At 45.4% G+C, this 25,224-nt stretch overlaps 6 protein-coding genes across 13 annotated transcripts in view; 2 read left to right on the forward strand and 4 right to left on the reverse strand.

Annotated features, from left to right (window-relative positions):
* The window catches only part of Enok (histone acetyltransferase enoki mushroom), a 25,065-nt gene extending 18,651 nt beyond the window's left edge, over positions 1-6,414 (forward strand). For all 3 annotated transcript variants that reach the window (XM_076304172.1, XM_076304174.1, XM_076304173.1), the window contains exon 6: positions 2-6,414. In XM_076304172.1, the coding sequence (XP_076160287.1) occupies positions 2-4,315 (4,314 nt within the window). In that variant the 3' untranslated portion in view covers positions 4,316-6,414. The remainder of the gene's footprint in view (position 1) is intronic.
* LOC143143186 (uncharacterized) lies at positions 6,280-7,319 on the reverse strand. 3 transcript variants are annotated; one of them, XM_076304194.1, is made up of 3 exons: positions 7,097-7,319; positions 6,614-6,886; positions 6,280-6,547 (listed from the first exon to the last, which is right to left on the reverse strand). In XM_076304194.1, the coding sequence occupies exons 1-3, from the start codon at positions 7,162-7,164 to the stop codon at positions 6,535-6,537; spliced, it is 354 nt and encodes a 117-aa protein (XP_076160309.1). In that variant the 5' UTR covers positions 7,165-7,319; the 3' UTR covers positions 6,280-6,534. The 3 variants fall into 3 exon arrangements, with proteins under 3 accessions (XP_076160309.1, XP_076160307.1, XP_076160310.1); XM_076304192.1 differs by having other exon boundaries at positions 6,280-6,562; XM_076304195.1 differs by having other exon boundaries at positions 6,280-6,886.
* A 110-nt stretch (positions 7,320-7,429) lies between these two features.
* Positions 7,430-8,759, reverse strand: Gxivspla2 (phospholipase A2 group XII). Its single transcript, XM_076304191.1, has 3 exons — positions 8,412-8,759; positions 7,965-8,032; positions 7,430-7,878 (listed from the first exon to the last, which is right to left on the reverse strand). The coding sequence occupies exons 1-3, from the start codon at positions 8,650-8,652 to the stop codon at positions 7,561-7,563; spliced, it is 627 nt and encodes a 208-aa protein (XP_076160306.1). The 5' UTR covers positions 8,653-8,759; the 3' UTR covers positions 7,430-7,560.
* Positions 8,760-9,326: 567 nt separating this feature from the next.
* On the reverse strand, positions 9,327-10,489 carry LOC143143816 (uncharacterized). 2 transcript variants are annotated; one of them, XM_076305534.1, is made up of 3 exons: positions 10,286-10,489; positions 9,647-9,768; positions 9,327-9,587 (listed from the first exon to the last, which is right to left on the reverse strand). In XM_076305534.1, exons 2-3 carry the CDS (start codon positions 9,743-9,745, stop codon positions 9,381-9,383), a joined length of 306 nt encoding a protein of 101 aa, XP_076161649.1. In that variant the 5' UTR covers positions 9,746-9,768; positions 10,286-10,489; the 3' UTR covers positions 9,327-9,380. The 2 variants fall into 2 exon arrangements, with proteins under 2 accessions (XP_076161649.1, XP_076161648.1); XM_076305533.1 differs by lacking the exon at positions 10,286-10,489 and having other exon boundaries at positions 9,647-9,778.
* Positions 10,490-10,880: 391 nt separating this feature from the next.
* Garz (Sec7 domain-containing protein garz) lies at positions 10,881-19,281 on the forward strand. 2 transcript variants are annotated; one of them, XM_076305527.1, is made up of 15 exons: positions 10,881-11,151; positions 11,435-11,633; positions 11,703-11,930; positions 11,992-12,098; positions 12,158-12,668; positions 12,739-13,130; positions 13,215-13,392; positions 13,478-13,593; positions 13,670-13,858; positions 13,923-14,258; positions 14,350-14,558; positions 14,638-14,883; positions 14,965-17,530; positions 17,688-17,809; positions 18,404-19,281. In XM_076305527.1, exons 1-15 carry the CDS (start codon positions 11,032-11,034, stop codon positions 18,414-18,416), a joined length of 5,532 nt encoding a protein of 1,843 aa, XP_076161642.1. In that variant the 5' UTR covers positions 10,881-11,031; the 3' UTR covers positions 18,417-19,281. The 2 variants fall into 2 exon arrangements, with proteins under 2 accessions (XP_076161642.1, XP_076161643.1); XM_076305528.1 differs by lacking the exon at positions 17,688-17,809.
* Positions 19,282-19,884: 603 nt separating this feature from the next.
* LOC143143815 (zinc finger CCHC domain-containing protein 24) lies at positions 19,885-23,351 on the reverse strand. 2 transcript variants are annotated; one of them, XM_076305531.1, is made up of 4 exons: positions 22,287-23,351; positions 21,924-22,169; positions 20,634-20,798; positions 19,885-20,141 (listed from the first exon to the last, which is right to left on the reverse strand). In XM_076305531.1, exons 1-4 carry the CDS (start codon positions 22,479-22,481, stop codon positions 20,028-20,030), a joined length of 720 nt encoding a protein of 239 aa, XP_076161646.1. In that variant the 5' UTR covers positions 22,482-23,351; the 3' UTR covers positions 19,885-20,027. The 2 variants fall into 2 exon arrangements, with proteins under 2 accessions (XP_076161646.1, XP_076161647.1); XM_076305532.1 differs by having other exon boundaries at positions 21,927-22,169; positions 22,287-23,350.
* Between the last annotated feature and the right edge of the window lie 1,873 nt (positions 23,352-25,224).

Consider the following 25,224-nt stretch of genomic DNA (forward strand, 5'->3'; position numbering starts at 1 on the left):
GATCGACGGCAACGTGAACAAGATTTACTGTCAGAATTTATGTCTACTAGCGAAATTGTTTTTGGATCATAAGACTTTGTACTACGACGTGGAACCGTTTCTGTTTTACGCGGTGACCAAGAACGACAAGTTCGGTTGCCATCTGGTCGGTTACTTCAGCAAAGAGAAGCATTGCCCCGCCCAGAGATACAACGTGTCGTGTATCATGACCCTCCCGCAGTATCAGAGGCAAGGATTCGGAAGGTTTCTCATCGAGTTCAGTTACCTTTTGTCCAAGGTGGAGGGAATTCCCGGTACACCGGAGAAACCTCTCTCCGATCTTGGCCGCGTGTCGTATCACTCGTTTTGGAAAAGCGTCGTGCTCGAGTACCTCGACGCCCATAGAGAGTCCACGGAGATCAAACTGGGAGATATAACGAAGGAGACCGGCGTGTCGGCTCACGATATCGCGACCGCGATGCAGCTGTTGGGATTCATCAGATCGGTCCATTTACCCGGCGAGGGGAACTCCAAAGTGGCTGTGGTAGTCGATTGGGCCAAGGTAGACGCTCATATGGCGAAAGTACGAAAGAGTTCCCGTATCACGTTGGATCCCGATTGTCTCAGATGGATTCCGCTGCTCACGCAGATACCGAATCCGTATCAGAGTCCGGAGGAGAGCGGCGACACCGGCTCCGAGTGTTCTCCCGTGGTGGAACCCAAGCAAGTACCTACGATCGTTGAGAAGATTCAGAAAGTGAAAATCAAGAAGAAGCACAGGGGGAGAAGATTGGGCCAGAGGAGGTCGTTGCCGTTGAAACAGAAGAGCCCGCAGAAATCTGTCGTGCAAAAGGACGTTTCCAACGAGACGAAAGATACGAAGGAAACGAAGGAATCGAAAACGACGAAAGAAACGAAAGAGTCGAAAGAAGCGAAGGAATCCAAGGAGCCCGAGAAGGAGACTCGAACCACCGTTGTATCCGAAACCCCCAAGGAACCGATGGAAGTCGAAGTGAAAAATGTTCCGACGACGCCGAGGAACTCCCGGTCCGTGACCACGTCAAAAAACTCGAATTCGATGAATTCGGCGAAAACGACGGCCGTAACGACGGTGTCGACGATCTCGAGACGAAGGATCAGAACACCGAAGACTCCCCTAGTCGAGGCGGTAGCGACTCCTCTGCGAAAACGAAAACATTCCGAAAAGACTGAAGTTGAGGAAAAGGAGGAGAAGACAGAAGTTAGTTCGAGGAAGAGGACTCGGGAATCGTTGAGGGAGAAGGAGAAGGAGAAAGATAAGGAGAAACCGAAGGAGAAGGAGAAAGCGAAGGATAAGGATTCTTCGAAGGACAAGGATAACACGGCGGAGACGGAGAAGACGTCGCCGAAAGTAACGTCGACTCCGTCGACGACGGTACACAAACCGGCGAAGAAACAATGCAAAGTGGACGACATCCTGCTGAAGGTGACCAATCGTCAGACCAAGTACTTGCAGGCGAAACAAGCCAAGGAGAGGAAAGCGACGGAAGACGGCCAGTGTAACGGAAAAGAAGAAACGAAGGACGTCAAGACCTCACCGATGTCGAGGCGAGGAAGAGCGAAAGCCGAGAAGGAAGCTCTCAAGATGCCTCAATTGAAACCGGAAAGTCCTACGAAGGGTAGAGCCGAAAGTCCTGTGATACCTCCTCCTTCCTTGTCTCCGTCACCCGATACGGAGAAGCCCGATTCTCCCGAACGTAAGCAGTCACCCGTTCCGGAGTTACCTTCTGCATCCAAGGAGGACAACGTCGAAACGAGTAAAAGCGAAATCGTCGAAGACAACGGACCGACCGTTCCACCGGAAACGGAAACCGCGTCCGCGAGTCCAGGCGAGTACGAAGGTGGAGACGAAGACGAAGGAGAGGAAGAAGTACCTGCACCGAGACCAAAATCCGTGGCACAGTGTCCCGGCAACCCGGAAAGCAATACGAACGAGCAAACCGAAAAGACGACGGAGGACGCGCAAGATCAGGAACCAGAAGCGGAACCCGACGATAAACTTCTCTCGCAGAAAGTTGAGTCGAAACCGCAGGTCGTGGAGGAACAGAACGAAGTTTCGAAGGAATGTGATAAAGACTCAGAGACTGAACAAGCGATTTGTAGTCCGGAAACGTCGAAATTGGTACCTGAAGTTTCTTCACCTAAGGAGGAAGAAAACGAAAAGTTAGAAGCCATTACTCAGGATAAAGATAGCCCTAAGGAAGAGACCATTTCCGAGAGATTAACGCTCAAGGATTCGAAGGAGGAGTTGACACCGCCAAAGATAGAAGCTTCTCCCGCGACTCCCACGGAAAAGAAAGAATCGTCCGTTGTTTCGAATATCGCGTCGCCCGAAACCGGACCGCTCACCCCGCAAGAGAAAGCCGTGCCCATCATAGAACAACAGGAAACCATACACCTTCAAACTCAGGCGGAAGAGATGAAGCAAAACTCGCCCGAGAGTGGTAAAACGACGCCACACTTGGACAATCCCGGTTCGGTGAAACGAACACCGCCCTCGCAACCGGACTTACCGTCTATGGGTGTTTACACGCCCGACTCTACCACGAATTCGGTGCACTCGTTGCATTACGGTCAGTGCGACTTGGACGTCAGTCAATTGGGACTGGAGTCACCTACCTCGATCGCTAGCGATCTCGCGTCCCAGAACAGCGTCGAGAGGCCACCCAGCGCTCTACCGTCGATGCCAACCACGGTCACCGCTCCGATATCGGTTTCCATGCAGATACCAACCTCGGCTACTTCCGTGGCTGTAAATATATCGCCGCAAGTTCAGTACGCTGACTGTTCCATGCCTCAGCATACTCCACCGGCGCACGTCAGTATTCATCCGATGCATCAGCCACATACGCCGCAACCCCTTCAGCAGCCCAGGACACCGCAGTCGCACACTCCTCAGAGCATACCGACGCAAAGCCCCCAACCTCTCCCCCAAAGTCACACACCGCAACCGTTGCCTCAGTCCCACACCCCGCAGCCTCTTCCGCAGTCTCACACGCCGCAGAGTATACCGACGCAGAGTCCGCAACCTTTGCCTCAGTCTCACACGCCGCAACCGATACAGTTGTCTCTGGCCCAGCAAACGCAGAGCCAAAGTATGACGCATAGTCAGTCTCAACCGCAGCAGCAACAGTCTCAGCAGCAACAGCATTCAACGCATCCGCAACAACAGCAGCAACAGTCGCAAACGCAATCTCATAGTAATAAGAGAACCAACGGTTCGCAAACCACTCACAAGTCGAGGTCGGCTCAACAGAGCAGTAGATCCCATCGAACTACGCCACCCACACCGCACACCCAAACCTCTTCTCAACACACGACCTCGCACACGAGTCACACAACGGTGGCGCATACCGCGCACGTACCGCCACAGTATCAACAGTCCTCGTCGATGAGCGTACCGCCCGTACCCCATCCGCATTCTCATACGCACACCGCTCATTCGCACAACATGGCCGTTATTTCGCAAGGGAACTACATGGCCGTCGCCTCGCAGACTTTTCCCGCCCAGAACACGTACGTGATTCAGCACCGAAGCAGCAGATCCGGTGCACCGACACCGTGCACCACCGCGACAAACTTTTACATTCAAACGAGCGCGATGCCTCCGCACTCGCACACGCCCGCTCCTTCGTTGTCGGCGTCCGGTAACCACCAGACCACCAACTCCTGCAGCCTAGCGAAATTGCAACAATTGACCAACGGCTTGGAAATGATACCGCCTACTCCACCGCCAGCGATGAATCTGACTCCACCGCCTCCTATCCCGCACACTATGACGCCACCGCAAACCTCGAGACAGTTGCCAACACCGCCTCAAGTACCTCTCAGTTACTCGAAGAATTACTACAACGTCAACACGGTACCGCCACCGGGTACCACCGGACCATCCAGTAGATCGATCTCGAGGTCATCGGCGAACGCGAACATGGCGTCGCTCACCCAACCGTATCCAAGTGAAAGTCTCTATAGGCAAACTCTCGATCCTGGAAGTACCTGTCCCCAGATGCAGAGCGCCGCTAGCAGAGTCAGTCCCAACGTGGCGTTGAACACGAATCTCATGGCCCAGTACGGCTACCGGGTAGCACAGCCTGGCACCGGTTACATGAATCAAGCGGCGCAACTCGGTGGCTTTATGAACCAAGCCAGCCAGCTCCCGGTGGGAGTGGTGAACGTACCTGCGCCGTATCCTCAGGATCCGCATCAGCAGAATCCAGCGGCAGTGTACACAACGTATCACGGTTACATTAACGGAGGCCTTATGCAGCCCCTGAACAGCTCGATGAGGCCACGCTAGCCCCACTGATCTAAACGCACAGTCTCCTCTTACCCGCAACGACGAAACCGCGTAAGATGTACGGGGACACTTCGTGGCTCGTCGATTTAGCAACGATCACACTTTGTCGAACAAGTTAACGCTCTCTTCGATACGATCTCCAGCAACGCAATGGGCAGCTCCGAGAGGCTGCCGCTGCTACGGCCGCGACAAAATCAATCGACCACTCGAGAACCAATTGGACAGAAGCTATCTCCATCGTGTACAGTTTGGCCAGATCGCAGCTCTGTTTCTCGTTTCGAAGGCAGGTGAAACCTGCGGTCCTCTCGATTTTGTCCCGACCGTAGGACTCGTTACTCCCTTGCATTCGCTTCCACGCTCGTCCATCTTTCGAAGTGCTGCGGTAGACATTTTGATCTTTCTATCCAAACAATTCACGTATCGTTCGTAGGTACGTTACCGCCGTTGAGTCTAGAGCACGTTTTCTCTGTCTCGCACACTCTATCAAAACGTAATGACGCATTCTTTTTAGAAATAGTTAAAAAAAAAAAAGAAAAACAACCCCCCGAGACTTGAACACACTCCCTTCGAACCACACGCGATCGATGGATGCGCTTGCGTTCTAAGAACCGAAGAGCTCGTATTAAAAGGATTCTTAACTTGTGAATATATGTATATGTATGGGATACAATCGCGGTATCGAATAGTAAATTGCGAAGCATGGGTCCGTAACTTGTGCATTTATAAAATGATTACTATTATGTACCTTGAGCGTTGATCTGTCGATCGATCAAGGTGAAAAGATATATAATGTGTGTATGCGCGCGTGTACGCAACGTGTTTATATATGTGTATATATATATATATATGTAAACAAACGCGTACGCGCGCCCCTGCACCATGCACACACGTATATATATATATATACACTTTTTTCCTTCCCCTTTTGAATCCACGATCGACAAAGCGAATACCTATTTTTTAGTAGGGCATTCCCTCCTGAAATCGCAACAGTGTTACGTTTTGTGTATAATAGTATATATATATTATATATACATATAAATATATATATACATATATAAATACTTACAAAGAATATTCTGTTTGATATTATCGATTGTTGAACGTTGTTGTTTACGTTTTCTTCGAGGCACGCTGTACTTTACTGTATCATAAAATACTTACCGCTACGATCATTCGAATTGTATTATTACGAATTAATTATTACGATCGTGAAATCGGAATCACCGTCAACGCGTTCGTTGTCCGTTGACCGTTATTCATCATTTATCATCAACATCGACACCGCGTTCCTCGTTATCACAACCACCCAACCACCCAACCATCCCTTAACGCGATATCACCTTTATCGTGATCATCATTATTATTATTATTATTTCTATGAGTACTATTATCATTATTAATATTATTATTTCTATGATTATTAATATTATAATTACTATTATTATCATTATCATACCCAATCCCCGATATACATACAGTTAATTTACTCGATTCAAATGCCACGTTACATGCACACAAACGACACAAACAGACACTCGTACATACGCGCATTCGTTGGTTACTCCCTATTGTATGTAATGTTTTTATTATAACCAGTACTTTGAGCGAAAAGGGACACACACACATACACACACACACACTAGTTTCGAGAAGGGTTATGACTGCGTAACACGGAGCTCTTCCACGGAGCGTCGCGAAAATTTATGCTAAAATTATTTTTTGTATCGAATCGTGAAGAGAAAAAAACGAGAAAGTCTCGTGCGCTTCCCTTCGACCTGTCTGTGGGGAAATTTATAAAAAATGGTGCTCGTTCGTGTACTTTGAATTGTAATTTCCCTCCCTCGTGTCGGCGACGCTTCGCGGAACGGTCACGAACGAAATAATAATAATATATTTATGGTACGTTACGAATTCAATTTTTTCAGAGACGAGACGACGATAAGAATTGTGCGAGAGGCAGAGATTTACTGCCTGGTTTTTAGCGTAACTCTTTAAACGGATAAGAAAGATCATTAATAGTGTAAAAATACACCAATATTTATTGTACATAGATCTAAAAAAAAAAACTACTAACAAATAAAAAGAAATCAAAAATATGGGCTTTCTATAGATGCTTTGCACGAATAGCCTGAGGACGATACTAGATGCATTCCAGACAAGGTTAACGGGACGAATCTATCACTCGTTCGATTTTGTTTAGTTTCTTCGTCAATCCGCTATCTTCTTTTTCTAAGTAAAAATTGCCTATTGTAAGTGGAAGTGAAGGAACGAGGATACTTCTAACGCGACAATCACCTCGACTTTCGTTTCCTTTTCGTTTGTCGTCTCTTCTTCTCAGCGTTCGCCAGATCTACGTACTTCTTTCTTTGGACCGGAGACATTTGAGTCCAGAGTTTTCCGGCTGCTCGTGCGATTATGGTTACGTGTTCCTTAGGTTTTTTGCTACGTAAGCGTAGAAAGAAGATGATGAAGGGATTCGTACATCGAAACTTCGTTGTATCTTTTTCGATGGGGTGGTTGTCAGAAGTGTTGGCAACCCTCTTGTTCTTTTCGTGACGGTCATCTACGCTACCCAAAATGAAAAAATGCAAAATACGTTTTTATGTATTATCTTTAACGATTCGGTGAGACGACGCGAGGTCTGGCTAATTATAAAGGCTAATTTTCACTTTGTAGTCGACCTATCGGACCCAACTGTCCAAAACAAAATTAATTTAAATTGACCCACTGACAAGGAATACCATCAGGATGGATCGAATAAACCAGAAATTGTCTTACCCGTCGCCGCCTTTCTTCTTCCGCTCTTTTTTCAGTTTGGATGATTCTGTGGATCCCGTATTTCCCATCCCTTACCGAGCCCTTTTCGTATTGCCTAGCAAATCCCTATCGTGCACTCTGCGTTACTTAACAATTTTTCGAAAATATTCCTTGAACCGTGGTCAAAATAACATTGTCTACCTTCCCTTGTTTCCTGGGAAAAACAAAAAAGAAAACAAAAATTTCCAATTGCGAGACAATTCACGTAGGATAGGAAAATATTGGACGAATTCCACCGGATGGTGAAATTATATTTTTATTTGTCAAGTACAAGATGTTATTAAAACCGGCATGTTTCAAATTTATCGCGTGTTTATTGTCAGTAAAATTACAATATAAAATTGTGTACTTGATCGTTGGAGATTCGTAAACAAAGTGTGACACGCTTCACTCGACCGTTACTTAAATTAGAAATTCGTACAATTTTATAACTCTCCACCAGCTTGGGCGGCTCTTTTAGGTTTCTTGTTCTTATTCCATTTGTCGCCACAATAACAGGCTTCCTTTTGCGCATCCATATAACTCTTACATCCTAAAGTAGTTGTACCCGTGAAAAGCATTTTTGCGGCACCTTTGCACGTGTTTATAATCGCAGATGATTGATACCCATCGCAGAATCTATACAAACAACCTTTAAATTCCAAATCACACTTCTCCTTCATTGAGTTACAAGTATCGTAGCAAATGTCATGCGCGTCGCAGCATTTGGTCATTTCCGCTAACGGCAGGTACTCTTGATTTATCTGAAACCATTAAATCAATCGATGCATCCTTTTTATCAATTCTCTCGAACATGCGTAAACGTAATTAGTTTAGAAAATTTTCACACCTCTATTCCTAAAGAACCGCAACCATTACTTTGCGGTTTATGATTCCAATCAGGTTTCGGCGTGATACCTGAAATCAGAAGATATTCGCGCCATACCGAACCAAAAATAATGATCAATTAGCTTGAACCACGTCAGAGAAACGTATACGTCAGCTATAGTTTGTCACTCTCTATAAAAAGGTTTCCTTTCTTATATCACAATTTTTTTAGTAGCACAAAGTATTTAATATTGTTGGTTGAGTAAATTATAATTACGTAACGCTTTATTTTAGCTTCAAAACAGTCGATTGAAATTGATAAACCGAACGACTTGCGTTACGTTATACGTGTAGTAAAGATTCTGACCAATAGTAGTGCGATTTCAGATGAATTGTGGAGTGGCTTTAACGCTGGCGATAACGAAAGTTAAAAACTATGATAACGATAATAGGTTAAATACGTATGTACCTCCTGGGCATTGGAAAACGCAATTTTCTTCCACTGCTGCGTCTAATACTTCGTGTATGTCTTTAATCTTCTTTGCTACCGTGATTACATTTTCAAATAAATCATGGAAAATCGATTCAGCCGACAATACAGCATCCTTTAAGTTCGTTAGTAAACCAGCTTCGTAACCAGACCATGTGTAGGCTGCGAATGTCAAAATGTAGACTAGGATCTTTCGATATTGAGAAAAATCCATTTTCATGCGTTGTCAATGCACTACTGACACACTGATCCACCGGTCTGTGGATATTTTTAGGTGAATCGACTCACATAGGTATACACGATCGTGGGCTCTTGGTGACGAACGACGAAATAATAGTTACACGCGATTCTCTTTCGTCACACGGTATATACATATCGTTCCATAAGTAATATCATTGTTGCATATAATTTTAATAAACTACAAATCAAACATTGTGTTTATTAATCAATTAATATAATGATCATTAGTTTTCATAACTCTATTGTATATTTCTTGCAGTTCTTCAACCCTTGAAAAAATGTTCGGGTTTCAGGTTAAACTATTGAACGATTGTTTGTTTTAAACTGTTTATAATTTTTTATTTTTTATTCTGAAACAAAATTTTATACGAACTAAAATGATTGCAACAGCAATCAGATTGTTTTATTATAGAACTCCAAACAGAATTATACCTCTTAAATCTTACTACACATACTGTGTAAAATTTTCTTTAGACAAAGTCTCATTCGATAAATATGAATTCATAAACAATTTCAATTACTATTCTACTCTTAAATTTATTTATTAAATGACCCGATAGATTTTAGCTCGTTCAATGATAATTTTCTTAGCTTCTAAAATTACTGATTATTAGCTAAGCATTATAGGCAAATAATTGAAACAATTCTTGTCTATACACTTAACTATTTTTATTGCATCAAATAATTTTCATAATGTAGAATTACATACTACAACTTGTGTATCATTTTTTGTAATTCTCCGCTATCGTAAAGTGATTTCACTTGTGTGCCACCTCCTATACATGACTTTTGTATAAAAACTCTGGGTACTGTTCTTGCGCCTGTCATTTCTCCCAATATAGTTTGGATTTCGTCTCCGTCATCCCTCTCGTCCAATTCAATGGTTTTATATTTACATTTTAATTTATCGAATGCCTAAAACAATATCAGATTAAACAAAATGTAATAATTATATACAAAGAAATCAATAATACCTCCTTAGCCATTTTACAGTACGGACACCTTGTTTTAGAGAATATGACTACTGCATCTGATGCTATAAGCATGTTGACATCATCTTTCGTCACCTTCATGACTTTTTCCTTTGTTCTAAAAACTGAACCCATAGTATTGGGTAAAGAAATGATTAGTGCAATAGTATAATGACTATTTTAAACGTAAAATTTAATACGAATTTGTTACTTTTTTGTAAAATTAACGACTATAAAACTTTATCACCTTTCTCATAATCTTTCTCCCACCCTACATAGTCTGGATTAGTTTCAAGAATTATATTAGTCATGTTGTTAATAAAAATCGATAAGATTTTACACATGTTAATTTCAAATTTTCTTTTGAAAAAAGAAAATATATTCGATAGGTTTTCAGATGTCATTTATCGTTTTTGAAGTTGGTAATCAAACAAAACACTGTTGCAAAGCATGAAGAAAATCTGTTGTTGAGGTGAGATATTTAAATATGAATTTCATATTCGTTACTTTTACCATATTTTACTTATATAAAACTATTTCTTTAAAAATTGAACGAATATTGATTTGTATGAATACTAACGTATTGAACATTTATGGTATACCAAAAATTCAATGTATTTCTTTTTAAATAGTAATACTCACCACTGTAGAATTGAAGCACTGATAATGTAATGAATTGCGAAATGAGAAAAAGTATTTCACGTATATGTTAACAATATTTTTAGAAAGATCTCGACTTTCTAGTTTGGAATAGTCAGGACTGGACATTTCCACTAGAGTAAACTCATTTTCAACTACTTGCATGAATCACGAGTGGCGCTCGATGGTGTATTGCAACGTTTTCTGCATAGTACCGTGTTCTATGTGTAGTCTGTGGTGTAATTGTAGCAACGTCGTGGCGTAAGCATCTAATGACTATCTTTAACTGCCTTAACGTTAGGGCGAAACGAGAATATCAGTATTTTCTAATATTTAATTCTTATTATATGTGGTAACATAAAATGACTAGCAAATATGATGAATTGCTGCATACAAACTTGCACAAATTCTTTGAAAAACTACAAATTAATTATTTTATTAAAAGGCAAGCAAATCATGTATTCGACTTTTTCCTCGGCTCCCCGAAATTATCCGAAGTACCGAGCTCACGTCACGCGGTTCACGCATTAGTATGTGTGGTAGTGGGGAAAATTCGTTGTGACTTTTTGTGCTCGCAACGTCGAATCTGGGGTCTGCATGTTGAATGTGGTTGAACGTCTCCTTAAATCGACAAGTCGGTGACTATCGCGTTGGAAGTGTTCTCTTGACACTTGACGTTACGGATTATCGAACTGTTTGTAAGGTTTCTTTGAAGTAAAAATGGTGTAAGAACGAGTATCGTTAGGAAGATGAGCAGGATCGCGAAAATGGCCTGTCCGAGAGGTGGTTTGTACGTCATCGAGGGCGAAATTTGCCTTTTGGTGACGGCTATGAGACGAGGTGCACGATGGTCTTCACACTCACATCAGGTTAGAACGCGCTGTCAATCACCTTTTTTTTTACGATGGGACGCTTGTTTTGATTACTAAGAAGGAAAGAAACTGTCACGTTCGTGACAACTTCTAAAATTACGTTTATGTATCGATATCACGTGGATTTATTTTGATCGTTGTTAGATCAAACAGGCTGTAAGAAACAGTATGGTAACGTCTCAGGAAGTTGACAATGTTATTTTACGTGATTGTTTTGTATTTGTACTGTTATGCATTTTTTAAATTTGACGTTGATTGCACTGTTTACTATATTTTTAAGGAGGACGATCAGGACACTCTCATGAAAGGTTTAGCCACCTTGAACGAAGCATTGAACGAAGCAAAAGATTTGTCTCAACTAGAACCAGGAGTGTTTCTTGCTCCGTTTCTAGAAATCATAAGATCCGAAGAAACAACTGGACCTGTTACCAGTCTCGCATTGTCTGTGGTTAATAAAATGATATCTTATGGTCTTATTGGTACGCATTCCATTCTAAAAGTTAATAGTATATCGAGGGCACTATACAACAATGGTACAATTACTCTAGATCACGATCACCCCGTAATAGCACAATGTGTAGAGGCTATTGCGGATGCTGTCACGCATGCAAGATTTGTTGGAACTGACGCATCGGGAGACGGAGTTGTTTTAATGAGAATACTTCAAGTTTTGAGAGCCCTCATGTTATCACCGGCTGGAAATTACCTTTCAAACGAAAGCATTTGTGAAATTATGCTTAGTTGTTTCAGGATATGTTTCGAAACACGTCTTAGCGGTAAGAATGTCGAGTGTATCCAAATTTGGTTTTCATATTAATAACATATATTTTTTTACAGAATTATTGAGAAGAACAGCCGAGCATTGTTTAAGAGATATGGTCCAACATCTCTTCACTCGTTTACCACAGTTTGTGGACGACACGAGAGTTTTATTAAATATGAAAGTAAGTTATTCGATTTATTAATTATACCGGTTCTTTTAATACATTGTCTATTATTACAGAAAATGAGAACAAGCAATATGGAAAACACTCGTAGTAAAAACAGAAGAAATAAGAGTCATTTCAAACAGAAGCCGGAACCAAATCTAGACGACATAGGCGATCCTGAAATTCCACTTTTAAGTTCCGTTGATAGGGGTAAAACAGAACATTTGGCAACAACGCCAGTTGCTCCTGGAGGAAATATAGTGGATATGCAGGGTTCCTTGGATCAGGGAACCGTTGAAAAAACAGAAGAGAAAAAGAACGATACTAAAGATAATAATAAGAAGGATCTAAACGAGAAAAGTGAAACTACCAAACAGGAAGATGATTCCGAGGTAAAAAAGAAAATAGAAGATATAACAGATATAACAGATACAACCGAATGTAAAGAAAGTAACGATGAAACGGAAAAAAGTACAAATGTCTCTATAGAAAAAGAACAAGTTCCACAGGAGAACAATAAAAGTATCGAAACGGAAGAAACGGATGAAAAGAATCAAACCAAGGAAGCACTTTCGGTTAAGCAAGGTACTTTAATTATTACGACAATTGCATTTTAAATAAATCTAACGATTTTATCGTTTTTATTATTTTCTAGAAAATCAATCTGTTGGCGATGAAAAAAGTATAGATTTAATAACATCGCCAACCGGAAGCGTTGAAGATTTGTCGTTAGATGAAAGCTCAAGCAGTGTGCACAAGACGTCTAATGTTAAAGAATCTGAGCAAGTCGAAGAGTACGTCAATTCTCAGGGAGTCCGATTCATGCCGCTCCAACAATTAGCACCGTACGGTGCTTTGTGTGCCCGCGAATTGTTTCGATTCCTTGTATCTTTATGTAGCCCTCTTGACAAACAAAACAACGAAGTTATGACGCATCTTGGGCTCAGTTTATTACAAGTAGCTTTAGAAATTGCTGCCGATGCTCTTTCCAATTTTCCGTCATTGCTCGCGCTCGTGAAAGATGATCTTTGTAGAAATCTTATCTTGGTAAGAGAACGGTATTAATAAAATGTTTGTCTTTCTGAAATTTATCTGAAAAAAATGTATAATAATTGTAGTGATATTTCTTAGCTTCTTGGCACAGATCGGTTATCGATTCTTGCAGCAGACTTGCAAGTATCGTTTTTATTATTTGAATCGCAAAGGGAACACTTAAAATACCAAATGGAACATTACATATCGAAATTGATGGAAATAGTAAATTCAGATTCGAATAGGATATCGTACGATCAACGAGAATTAGCGCTCGGTATGAGTTCTTTGCGAAGTAAAATACTATTCAATTACACGCAAATATTCAATTGGCATGCAAACTTTACTTTTGTCAATTTTAGAGGCCATTGTAAGATTATGGCGAATACCCGGATTACCTGCAGAACTGTATTTAAATTACGATTGCGGCTTGTACTCTACTAATTTGTACAAAGAATTAATGAAGCTTCTGTCGAAGGTATACTTTTTTTCGAAGTATAATACAATTATTTCATTGAACTCCAATTTTGCCTTGAATACAATTTTGTTGCTAGAACGCTTACACATTAATGGGCAATATGTACAGTATGCAATATATTTCTTTGGACGCCATAATTATGTTGATTTCTGGAATGGAAATCAGGTGCAGAGGTTACAAAGAATTATGCAAACCTTCGCGACATAGTGCTTCGCCAAATCTTCCGACGCGAGAAGAATTGCTCGCTATAAAGGCAAACAAGCGGGTACGTTTCTTTTTTTAAATAGCGTAAAGAGTGTAACAATTATATGGTTTACTTTTAAATTTAGTGGTTGGTGCTTGGAACGGAAAAATTTAACGAGAATCCACGAGAAGGAATCGCTAAGCTTATGGAACATGGTCTTTTGGGTGGTAATCTGGGTAATCCTGATCCAATGAAAGTAGCGAAACTTTTAAAGGAGAATCCAGGGCTGGACAAAAAAGCCATTGGAGAGTACATCAGCAAAAAGGAGAATAAAAATGTCCTGAATTGTTTCGTTCATAGTTTCAATTTAAAGAACACCCGGATCGATCAGGCTTTACGACTTTATCTAGAATCTTTCAGGCTTCCTGGCGAAGCGCCACTGATCTCTTTGTTGCTCGAAAAGTTTGCGGAACATTGGCACGTGAGTTTGCTACAATTCCGTCTCAGCGACAATTTATATAGTACGATGATTCAACGGGAATAAACGTAAAGATCGTCTTTTGTCTTCCCAGGATAGTAACGGCAAGCCGTTCGCTTCAGCGGATGCAGCCTTTACCTTGGCGTATGCTGTAATCATGTTAAACGTTGATCAACACAATTACAACGTAAAACGACAGAACAATCCAATGACCGCGGATGAGTTTAAAAGGAATTTAAAGAAGGTTAACGGCGGTGCTGATTTCGATCAAGAAATGCTCGACGAAATTTATTCCTCCATTAAGTAATTACAATTATTATTTGCCATTCCTCGATAATTTCGACTTTCGATTTCACAACTGATCGAACGATATCGTTATTAGGAGCGAGGAAATCGTAATGCCAGCCGAACAAACTGGTTTAGTGAAAGACAATTACTTGTGGAAAGTATTGTTGCGCAGAGGTGCCAGACCCGAGACCTCTTATTTCAAGATCGGAAACGCTGGCGAGTTCGTGGACAGGGAATTGGCCGAGCAGGCATGGGCTCCCATCATCAGTGCGCTTTGCAGAGCATACGACAAAGCGCCCGATAGGTCTTTGCAACGCCGTGTCGCCGAAACATTCATACGGTTTGTTACGTTTCGTCGTACCTAAAACCAAACAATCCCATTGAACGATCGTAACGGTATAATGTTTTTTTCGCGTTTCAGTTGCGCCACAATTTGCGCCTATTACGGTATGAGCAGTGACTTGGACACGCTGGTAGTCAGTTTATGCAAATTCACGGGACTAGCGATCGGCGTTGAACCCGAGCAAGTGGTTCTGAATCTCGGCGGTAGCGGCAAGTGTCAGTTAGCCGCGCGCGCTCTATTCAAAATCACTCACATGCACGGGAACGCGATACGAGCCTCGTGGAAAAACATCGTCGACTGTCTGCAACTATTGTACAAGGCAAGACTTCTACCAAAGAGTCTCACCGAGGGAAAAGATTTCATAGATCCATCGGGGAAGGTATCTTTGCTACGGGAACCAGCCACGCCGAAACCACCACCGGTCGACCAAGGAATACTGTCCAGTTTGTATTCCTACATAGCTCTGGACACCTCGCGCACCTCTCATCCCGCGGAGGCAACTGCGAGGAAAAAAGCCACCGACTTTGTCGCCAACTGTTACCTCAAGCACATCATCGAGGAAAGCAAGTTCTTGCAAGTGGAGTCGCTACGGTCTCTGATCGGTGCTCTGGTGTTCACGAACCCGAACGACGAGGACGTGTCGGTGTTTCTGTTGGAGCAGCTGTTGGACGTAACCATTCAAAACCGCGATAGGGTGTCGTGCATTTGGCCGATAGTACAGGCGCATTTGGACGGACTGTTGACAACAGCCGCGCGTGAAAATCACCCGTACCTTCTCGAAAGGGTCGCCGTTGGAATGTTAAGGCTAGCGATTCGATTGCTACGGGGCGAGGAATGCGCATGGACAGTTCTGCTTCCTCTGTTACCCTTGACTCATCTACCGTCTGCGACCACAGCGCCCCTCGCGCGTCAAATCGCCTACGGTTTGTTCGAACTGTTGAAAACCGGTGCGGCCAATATACACAGCACGGACGACTGGAGAGTGGTGTTCAGTCTGCTGGAGTGTGCCGGTGCTGGGGCGTTGTCACCGAAACAGTCGAACACGGTTCTGGACGAGGCCACCAATTCGAGAACCTCGGTGCTGGATCCTAGACCGATCAGTCCTGTACCGGAATGGGTGCTCACGTCTTCCACGGGAACGGAAGCACCGTTACCGGTTGCCGCGGACACGATAATTCTGGATCGAGATCTGCAATCGCACGATCCAGCCGCGTTCGCCAAGTGTTGCGAGAGCTTGACGTTTCTGGTCAGAGACGTGGCCCACGTTACCCCGTTCAATTTCGAGTTGTGCATTCGTTGCGTGAGGACATTCGCCGAGGCGGTTCTCCAATGCACGGGAAAGAGGAACAGGGTACACATCGCGTCCGAGGAAACCGCCGCTTACCAACAGGCTCCCATTCAGCTGTTGGATTTGATGCACACTCTGCACACCAGAATCGCTCAGGTGTTTCAATGGTGGGCGGAAGAAGGTAACGCGATGGAGGGTGTCTCGTTGTGGCCGCAGGCATGGAGACCTCTGTTGCAGGGTATAGCGAGGCTGTGTTGCGACTCACGCAGGCAAGTTCGTACCACGGCCATAACGTATCTCCAGAGCACGTTGCTCGCCTACGATCTGGCTCAGTTGTCGGCGGTGGACTGGTCTCAGTGTTTGGAGCAGGTGCTGTTCCCTCTTCTGGCGCAACTGTTGGGACCGATAGCCGCGAACGATACCATCGGCGTGGACGAAACCAGAGTCAGAGCAGCGATGCTGTTGTCGAAAGTATTTCTTCATCATTTGAATCCTCTGCTCAGTCTTCCAGGATTCTTGCCACTCTGGCTCACCGTTCTGGACTTGCTCCGTACCTACATGCACGCGGACAACAGCGAGCTTCTCTTGGAAGCTATACCGGAGTCGTTGAAGAACATGTTGCTCGTGATGTCCTCCGCGAACGTGTTGGCACCGGATTCGAACCTGTGGGCACCCACCTGGAGGACCATCGATGCTTTCTTGCCAAACTTGAAGGCCGAACTGTTCCCCGAACCGCCTCCGCCACCGCCGCCCTCGCAACAACAACAAGCCACGCAAGTGATCAGCCTGGTGGAGCAACAACAACCGTCGTTCCCCGGATCGATAGCTCCGCAGCCAGAGAGTCCGTCGGTCGTTCAAACGGAAGAATCCTCGTGTCAGGAGAAGGAGACGAAGCCCGTACCGACGACCTGTACACCGAATTCCAGCCCAACGAACAGTTCCGTGTCGATCTCGGCGTCCCTGGCGTCCCCGTTGTCGTTCGAGAGCAAAGAATCGCAACAGGTGATCACGTTGGTGAATCAGCAGCCACCGAGCGTTTCGAGTCCAGTCGCGGTGCAACCGGCCGCGCAACTGGTGTTCGACATTTGCCAACGGATCGATATCGCGAGCATCGAGTCCCCGGAACGGAAACTAGGACCGGGAACGAACGAAGAGGATCTCGAACGAGTGTCGAAGATCGTCCAGAGCAACGAGCAAGAGCACGTCACCCTGGTCGAGTACGAAGAATGGAGGCAACAGCATCATCAACAAGTCTCGACGTTGCAGCAACACGATGTAGAGCATTTACCGCATAAAGAGGAACCGCAGGACGTTGGAACGGCGGTGAACCCTTCACACCGCGCGAACTCGTCCGAGGTGAATCAATGTCTCGCATTCTAGCAGGAGCCTAACGGTTACGAGGATGCTACGGCAGCTTTGATATCGTTTCTTTTATCGTTTTTACGTTCTCGTGATTTACACCTTACGTTCGTACGCTCGCTTTAGTTGTAACTGTTACGATGACCTATTGCAGCCCAGTGCTGGTGAACGTCGGCCAACGCAGGACGTAGTAAGGAAGAAACGTATAATCGGTGCAAGAGATACATCGAACTCGTCGTTCGAACCGAGCTCGAAAATTCGGAGCAATGGCCCGGGGTAAGAGGTTTGGTGAAAATCGACGATAACAACCAGCGTTTACCCGCGATCGTCGAATCGTGCACGGACCAGGGAGTTGATCGTATCTCTTACGCCAACTATACACTGTTCGACGCTTATTTCCGTTTACCAGGACCGATGCGTTTTGCGTGTTTATCGTTTCGCTTTGTTGCGTCCGCGCGTAAAGGGAAAAGGGAAAAGGGAAAAGGGGAAAAAAAAAGAAATACGAAAGAAAGAAATCTGTGAAACGTCCCGTTCGCCACTATGCATCGATCCAGCGTAGTTCCCTTGTTTTCTTTCTACCATTTTTCTTTCTCGTTAGACCTTATACGACGAGCGTTAGACTTAATGGATGAATTTATACTTATATATATATATATATATATATGTATAATATTTATTAACATATATATATATATATATATATATATATATATATATATAAATATTATATTTACATATATACAATATTATATTTATATAAATATTATATTTATATATATATATATATATGTACACATACACATATACATATATATATGTATATATACATGTCGCAAACGGAGAGTAATAATGAGAATATTTTCTTTCCAGACGACAGCTGTAAATTCTACGGCGGCAACGATGTTTAATTCTGCGGCGTATTTTAGCGAGGATCCCGTGGCGGATCGACTATTTGCCGTGACTAATCCTTGACACTGTACATTCGTTATGTATATTGTATGATACAAATATTTCTATGGAGCACGAAACCCTTTGTCCGGAAGTGAAAAATCAGTAGACGCAATAGTAAATAGACCCTTCGGCTTTGTTTATATTTTGGCATGGTAATATATTAATAATAATATTTCACAGTACACTCGATATTATTATTAATATATCCGTTTACATAAGATTTATATATATACATATATACATCTTATAAAAATATATATATGTATATATATATATATATACACACGTACGTGTATCACGGACCACAGGTGCTGGTGTATCGCGTTAGTAGGGCTTACCTTTTCGCTAGGTCGGTTACCTCGATAATTGCACGCGTCTTCGAACCTTGTACGAACTTTAAGAACCGGTGTTCCTGCGCAACCGTCGAGGCTCGACCGCGATTGGTATATCCGGAAGTGATTCCGAAACGCGAAACTCGCTTCCGCGGTAACGGAAACAAGTCGAAGACGAACATATGCGTTTATACGAACTTACTTTATTGCTTCCACGTATTATGTTACACCCCGTTATATGTACATACAATGCAATTAGCGAGCAGAGGGTCGATCTCTCTCTCTCTCTCTCTTTCTCTCTCCCTATATATGTATATAAATACGCGACGCCCCGCTGATCGTCCAGGTTCGGGCGAACCGACAATTAATTCCGCGCGTCGCGACGCCTGTGCGATTCCGTGAACGCGTTTCGTCAACGTCACTTTGTACATACATACGTAACAAAATATATAGGATGACGATGGATCCCGCAGAGATTTCGTAATCCGTGCACGATCGAACGCGAGAACGTAAACGCGGCGTTCGCGCGTTTACGAGTAAACGATCTCGCGCGTCTCTCTTCTCCAAGAACCGCGAACGAATCCGTTCCCCCGGTTCTGGATTCCAACGGATGCGGAACGATCCGTACGCGTCGGTTCTCGAGCGTACAAGACGTAGGAAAGCGACCGAGACCGATCTTCCTACGAATTCGTACGAATTCGTCCGATGACGAATCGAGAGAATCGAAGACGAGTGTTCTTCCACCGCGTTTCGCCAAGAGGTACGAAAGAGTTCTCCGTGAACGTTCTCCTATATATATATTTCATTTGTTTCTTTACGCGAGAAACGTGTACCTGGTACGCGCGCGCGCGCGCGCGAGTGAGCGAGTTCGCCGTGTGCCTCCGAACCGAGAGACTATAATTAGCTCGTAGAGTCGCAATCGTTTGAACGCGTCCCTGACTACCGACGCGTACGTCGCGTTCCATCGTTGACAAGTAAACAGAGTTAAGTCTCGAACGCGTCTCGAGACGCGTCGCGGCTCGCGACGACTTCGTCTAGAGGAAAACTACACCGAGTCTCTTACGTTCGTCGTCGTTGACGACGACGACGAGGAGGACGATTCTCGTTCGTTCTTCCGATCGGAGCTCGCGTGTCCAATCCCGCGGTCCGTTTCGCGATTCGAAGAACGAGAATTGGTATCGGGCTGTATCGTCGACGCGACGATATCGGTGTTACTGATCTCTTCGGCAATAGTAACCAAGCGTCTTGCATTTCTCGCAGAGGTGTTGGGGGTGTACCTTGCTCTGATCGGACACGTCCAGCCCGTCCGGTTTCTCCAGCGGTCTCTGAAAGCACGCGGTTTCGCCGGATTAAAGGTTGTTGCGCAACGTTGACGCGAGACGAGCCACGGACAACACCGTGGTACCGCGCGGGGTATATTTGGGAATTTTTCCACGTCTGGACTAAAAATACTCGTTCGTTGGACGGTAGGTACCTACGTACGCGGATACGTACGTAGTTACGGTACGTCGAGAATAAAGAGTCGGTTAGGTCCGGGGAGTTTTTGCCGCGGCGCGAAACGACCGCGAAACGCTCGGTCGGGTGTATTTTCTGCGCACCGGGCGATCAGCGCGAGCGCGATTACGCGACTATAATTAGACATTGCACGGTTCGCGCGATATTTCGTGGCGATCCACGCCGCGTACGATCGTCGTACGTGCAGATCTCGAGCGAGCGACACACTCGACTCGCGCGGAGCACGCAACAGGTGTCCCGGTGCGATTCGAAATTACGCGAACACCGTAAACACGGGGGACAACCGCAACGGTGTTGTTCACCTGTTTGTGCGGATAGACGTTTATGTGGCACTTGATGCATTCCTGGCCCATATTCGCCCAGCTGTTCCCCGACATCCACTTGCGTTTGCACTTGGGACACTTGTACTCCCCGAAGCATCGTTTTTTCCCCTGGTACGGCGTCAGTCCCTCGCCCTTCGGACGTGCCTGCAATCGGAACGCAACGTTTCACGGAAACGATCTAATTACCGCGTTAGTCATCCGCATATTTTAAGAAACGCTCTCGCCGCGCCGCGCCGCGCCGCGCGAGGGAAAACGATGCCGCGACCGGAGAGAAACCAGCGCCTCGGAATCGTTGGAAATTTTACACGCGCTCACCGTGGAAGAAACTACGAAGCGTCCCGCATGGAAAAATCGGGGACACCGCGATCGATCGAACGAAGAAAAGGAAGAAACGACCGAGAATTCGAAACAAACTTCTCCGCTTTCGAAAACAAAGTTTCCAACGAATCGTTCCATCGGTTTCCTCGGTTTTTTTTTCCTGTGCGAAACGATTGACCGCGAAGCTTGAACTTTGAACGATCGTGAACGTACACGAACGCGGGGACGGATCTACGCGAAATATTTTTTTCGAGAAACGAAACGTTTCGTACGGAAGGAGAAAACTCGTCGAGCAACCCGGTTACACGTCCCGGATGGAATTTCGTGGTCTCTTTCGCTTTCCGTTCAACGTTTGGTACGTTCCGCTCGCGAATCGTGGCCGGATCCAGGTGACGCGTAACGAGCGAGCACGTTTCGACGATCGTTCCACGGAACGGACGATCCCCGTTCAACGAGACCGAACGCGGTGAAACCCTCTATAGTGAAACCCTCCGTAGCGAAACGAACGTGTCCGTTTCATCGAGAGTTCGCGAGACTGTTCTTCCCTCCTGGTGGGTTACCGTTCGCCCCGCGCGAGTCCCGAAAACGAGGCGCGTGCACGCGGCTCGCGTTAACGGGGCCAAACTCATCGAGTCTGCCGACGAACGAGTCGAGTAGCGGCGTGACGTCATCCTCGCCAGAGATGCTGTTTGTTGTCTCAATTAGCGTTCAATTGAGCACCGTATCGCGTCGTTGCACCGAGCGACGCGCCTCGTTTAAGAGCAACGCGGAATTCGACGCGAACTCCGCGCTCCTATCGCCCCGAAGATTCGTGAACGAACACCGTTTGTTCTACGAGGTGTCGTACGTGGGTATCTTCTTTTCGTATCAGTTCCGTTCTCGAACTCTCGTGAAACGAAACCGCGGTACCGCGAGAGTCGGTAAATAAAAAGGATCGGTCGAGGAGCGGACCACCTGCGGGCAGTCCTTGATGTAGTGGCCCTTCTTGAAGCACAGGTGGCACAGGTAACTGGGTGGCGGCCTCTTGGTCGGTTTTCGGTCCAGTAGGCCCAGTTCCGTGAAATGGTCCGCGAGATCGCCGATACTGTCGGTCAGGTTGCCACCGATCGCGCCGGAAGGACTCAGTCCGCCACGGTGCAAGTAACTCTGCGAGGCTGGTGTCGGGAAACCGTTCCAGATCGTCGGTAGAAGTTTGCTCTGAAGTCGGAACCGTTGGTTGAGTAACTCTGGGATGGTCCCGCGATCGGTTTCTCGAGACTCGAACGATACGCGAGAAACCGATCGGCGACTCGACGAGAAACGGTTACGAGATACCTGGTCCGGTTGGTGTCCGTGATTCTGATCGGCGATCGCGAGATAGACCCAGTTGAGCAGGTGGGGCGAATAGTGGGGTTGCTGAAGCGGTTTCTGTGTTTGGTTAGCGATGCCGTTGATGGATCCAAGGCCTACCTGGGCCGGCTCCTGCAGCTGCAGGTGCTGGACCAACGGTCTCGGGTGACAGGCGGCCATACCCGGGGCGGTAGGGCGATTCTTGTTAATTTTCACCGATCGCGGCGTCCCCGATTCGGCTCGTCTCGCGGCTCGAGGTCCGACATTTTCGCGGTACCGTTATCGTATCATCGTCGTGGGTAACAACTACTCGACACTGGACGACGACACACGGGCTTCCTTTCCGCTCTGTATCCGGGTCTGACGCGTTATCGGGCGTACCACCGAAATACCCGAGCGCGAACCGCGCGACCGACCATCGCCGAGCGGAGAGAACTTTTCCACGAGCTTCTGTCCTCTGTCTTTTATCTTGTCCTGTCTCGTCCACGTTCTTCCGGTTTCGCGAGACGCTCGCCCCGCGAGAGGAATTCCCGTCCAACCGACTCCTCGAGCGGAGCAGCTTCTGCCGGGACTCGGTTCGTAGCGAGCGAACGCGAACGATTTTACACGCTCGTCACGCACACGCTGCCACGGGCGATCCGCGTACGTGTACGGTTCATTTTCCCGTCATATGTTCTCCGCAGCGCGACGATGCGTATTCTTGTACCAGCAAACTCCAACGTCCTCGCGCGAGTCTCCAAGATAAACAGCTCTACCTCCCTTTACCGTTCTCGCGGATCCAACCTATCCACCTAGCGAGAAAACGTCGATGCGTGTAAGCGACGAGATCGAACGCGTTTCGAGACGACTCGGCGATCTCTGTCCGCGAATCGATTTCTCGACGGTGACGGTCTCACGCGGCAACACCCGCGGGAAGCCCGCGCGAAACGACGATCGACGAACACTGTTCGAGCCACGCCGAACGGAAACCTTCTTTCCCGGATTCGACGGACGCGTTTCCTTCGGAGGGTCCGCCTCCGATCTGAACGTCGACAGTGTTCCCGGCACACGGATACGTAAAAACGCATACAGTCGAATCTAGCCAACGTTAAAGACCCCCGCCATGTGGTGCAGCTATTTCAGTGCTCGCTATCCAACGAGCAGCCTGCCGCGGATCAGCCTCGAGAGCGTTGCGTTTCGTTCGGGACTCGAGTCGAAGCTTCTCGTACGCTCGTTTTCGAGTCATCGCGTACACGCGATTCACCACCAACGGGACCAACCGTCCGTCGTTGATACGAAACGCGTTTCATCGCCAACGTTTCTCACAGGGAGACCCAAACACTTACGGCTGGGTGTCTTTCAACCATTTTCCACCACCGATTTATCTCCAGGGGTTTTCTCTTTTTTTTCTTTTTTCTTTTCATTTTTTCTTTTCTTTTTTTTTTTCTTTTCTTTTTTCTTTTCATTCTTTCTTTTCTTCTTTCTTCCTCTAATCACGAGGTTCCGTTACGGACCACGTGGTGCAATTTTCGGACGATCCCGCGCGCATTGGCCGAGTCAGCGAACCCTTTCTATAAATAAATACGGAATATCGATCGGCCACGATATTCGGCCAGCTTTCGTTCGATCGTCCCATTAATGTTCGAACGAGCGACGACTTCAATTTGGTCGCGGAACGCGAGCCTCGTGCACCGTGAGTCCGCCGAGCGGATTTTCAGAAACTCCACGGAGGAAATTCGACGTAAGGTGCGCGCTATATTTCACCACCTTTTTTTCGATTTAACGAACAACGCGCTCTGGATTGTTAATTCATCGCGCGCGCGGTGCAACGATCGCCATCGTTTGACGTAGATACGTTCGCCTCTCGGCGAGAAGTTTAGGGGAGTTTGTCGTCGTTGGACGTTTACTCGTTTCGGGAAAGGGGTAAATGAATTTTTAAAGGAGATCTGGTACAGTCTTTGCTCGTGAACGTTTGCGATAACCTTTCGAGACGAGCGCGCGCGTATCGGCGAGTCGAGATCGTTGAAATCATCGAAATCGAATATCGGTGGTACTCTTCGATACGCTTCTAATTTCAAGGACCCAAATCGAGGTGGCTGGCAAGATTCTTTCGCGAGTAACAATGTTCTCTATTTCTTTCTTTAAATTCCCCGGTGGGTTTACCTTTATTATTCCATTTCACCTCGCGTCCCGAAGGGACAGATTTTTCCTTTCGTTTTTAAAAGGTTTCGGAGTGGACGACCATCGTCCATGCGAATCTCTCGAGAGTACACACTTGTTTCCAAAGTTTAGGTCAATTGGGAACCACCCAAAATAGAAGTTTCGATACTAGAAAGAAAATTAGGCGACCCTTTAGTTTATTTCACCTCGGATCTTAAACGAACCGATTTTCGTTATTAATTTTTAGAAAGTTTTAAAGTACATCGTACAGTAACGATGTAAACCGTAGTTTATGTAAATTTCTCAAGAGTACACACGTGTTTCCAAAGTTTAGGTCAATTGGAAACCACCCAAAATGGTAGTTTCGATACCAGAAAGAAAATTAGGCGACCCTCTAATTTATTTCACCTGGTATCTTAAACGAACCTATTTTTGTCAATAATTTTCAGAAAGCTTCAAAGTATATTACACAGTGACGAGTAATCGTGATTTCCACGAATTTCTCAAAAGTACACACTTGTTTCCAAAGTTTAGGTCAATTGGGAACCACCCAAAATAGAAGTTTCGATACCAGAAAGAAAATTGAGCGACCCTATAATTTATTTCACCTGGTATCTTAAACGAACCTATTTTCGTTATTAATTTTCAGAAAGTTTCAAAATACATCGTACAGTAACGATGTAAACCGCAATTTATGCGAATTTCTCAAAAGTACACACTTGTTTCCAAAGTTTAGGTCAATTGGGAACCACCCAAAATGGTAGTTTCGATACCAGAAAGAAAA

The sequence above is a fragment of the Ptiloglossa arizonensis genome, chromosome 2 (assembly GCF_051014685.1).
Source record: "Ptiloglossa arizonensis isolate GNS036 chromosome 2, iyPtiAriz1_principal, whole genome shotgun sequence".
NCBI classification, from domain to species: Eukaryota; Metazoa; Arthropoda; class Insecta; order Hymenoptera; family Colletidae; genus Ptiloglossa; species Ptiloglossa arizonensis.

Excerpts from the sequence above, each read along its gene's own strand:
- LOC143143186 (XM_076304192.1), bottom strand. The coding sequence starts at position 7,164 with ATGGGAAATACGGGATCCACAGAATCATCCAAACTGAAAAAAGAGCGG. Across the intron at positions 6,887-7,096 it reads AAGAAGAAAGGCGGCGACGG|CGTAGATGACCGTCACGAAA; the intron begins GTAAGACAATTT and ends CATTTTGGGTAG. Across the intron at positions 6,563-6,613 it reads AAAAGGAAACGAAAGTCGAG|GCAATTTTTACTTAGAAAAA; the intron begins GTGATTGTCGCG and ends CACTTACAATAG.
- LOC143143816 (XM_076305533.1), bottom strand. The coding sequence starts at position 9,778 with ATGGGTTCAGTTTTTAGAACAAAGGAAAAAGTCATGAAGGTGACGAAA. Across the intron at positions 9,588-9,646 it reads ACTGTAAAATGGCTAAGGAG|GCATTCGATAAATTAAAATG; the intron begins GTATTATTGATT and ends ATATTGTTTTAG.
- LOC143143815 (XM_076305531.1), bottom strand. The coding sequence starts at position 22,481 with ATGGCCGCCTGTCACCCGAGACCGTTGGTCCAGCACCTGCAGCTGCAG. Across the intron at positions 22,170-22,286 it reads ACGGACACCAACCGGACCAG|AGCAAACTTCTACCGACGAT; the intron begins GTATCTCGTAAC and ends TTCCGACTTCAG. Across the intron at positions 20,142-20,633 it reads ACGTCTATCCGCACAAACAG|AGACCGCTGGAGAAACCGGA; the intron begins GTGAACAACACC and ends GCGTGCTTTCAG.
- Garz (XM_076305527.1), top strand. The coding sequence starts at position 11,032 with ATGAGCAGGATCGCGAAAATGGCCTGTCCGAGAGGTGGTTTGTACGTC. Across the intron at positions 11,152-11,434 it reads GGTCTTCACACTCACATCAG|GAGGACGATCAGGACACTCT; the intron begins GTTAGAACGCGC and ends TATATTTTTAAG. Across the intron at positions 13,131-13,214 it reads TTTGTAGAAATCTTATCTTG|CTTCTTGGCACAGATCGGTT; the intron begins GTAAGAGAACGG and ends GATATTTCTTAG.
- Gxivspla2 (XM_076304191.1), bottom strand. The coding sequence starts at position 8,652 with ATGAAAATGGATTTTTCTCAATATCGAAAGATCCTAGTCTACATTTTG. Across the intron at positions 8,033-8,411 it reads CGTTTTCCAATGCCCAGGAG|GTATCACGCCGAAACCTGAT; the intron begins GTACATACGTAT and ends TTCTGATTTCAG. Across the intron at positions 7,879-7,964 it reads GCGGTTCTTTAGGAATAGAG|ATAAATCAAGAGTACCTGCC; the intron begins GTGTGAAAATTT and ends TAATGGTTTCAG.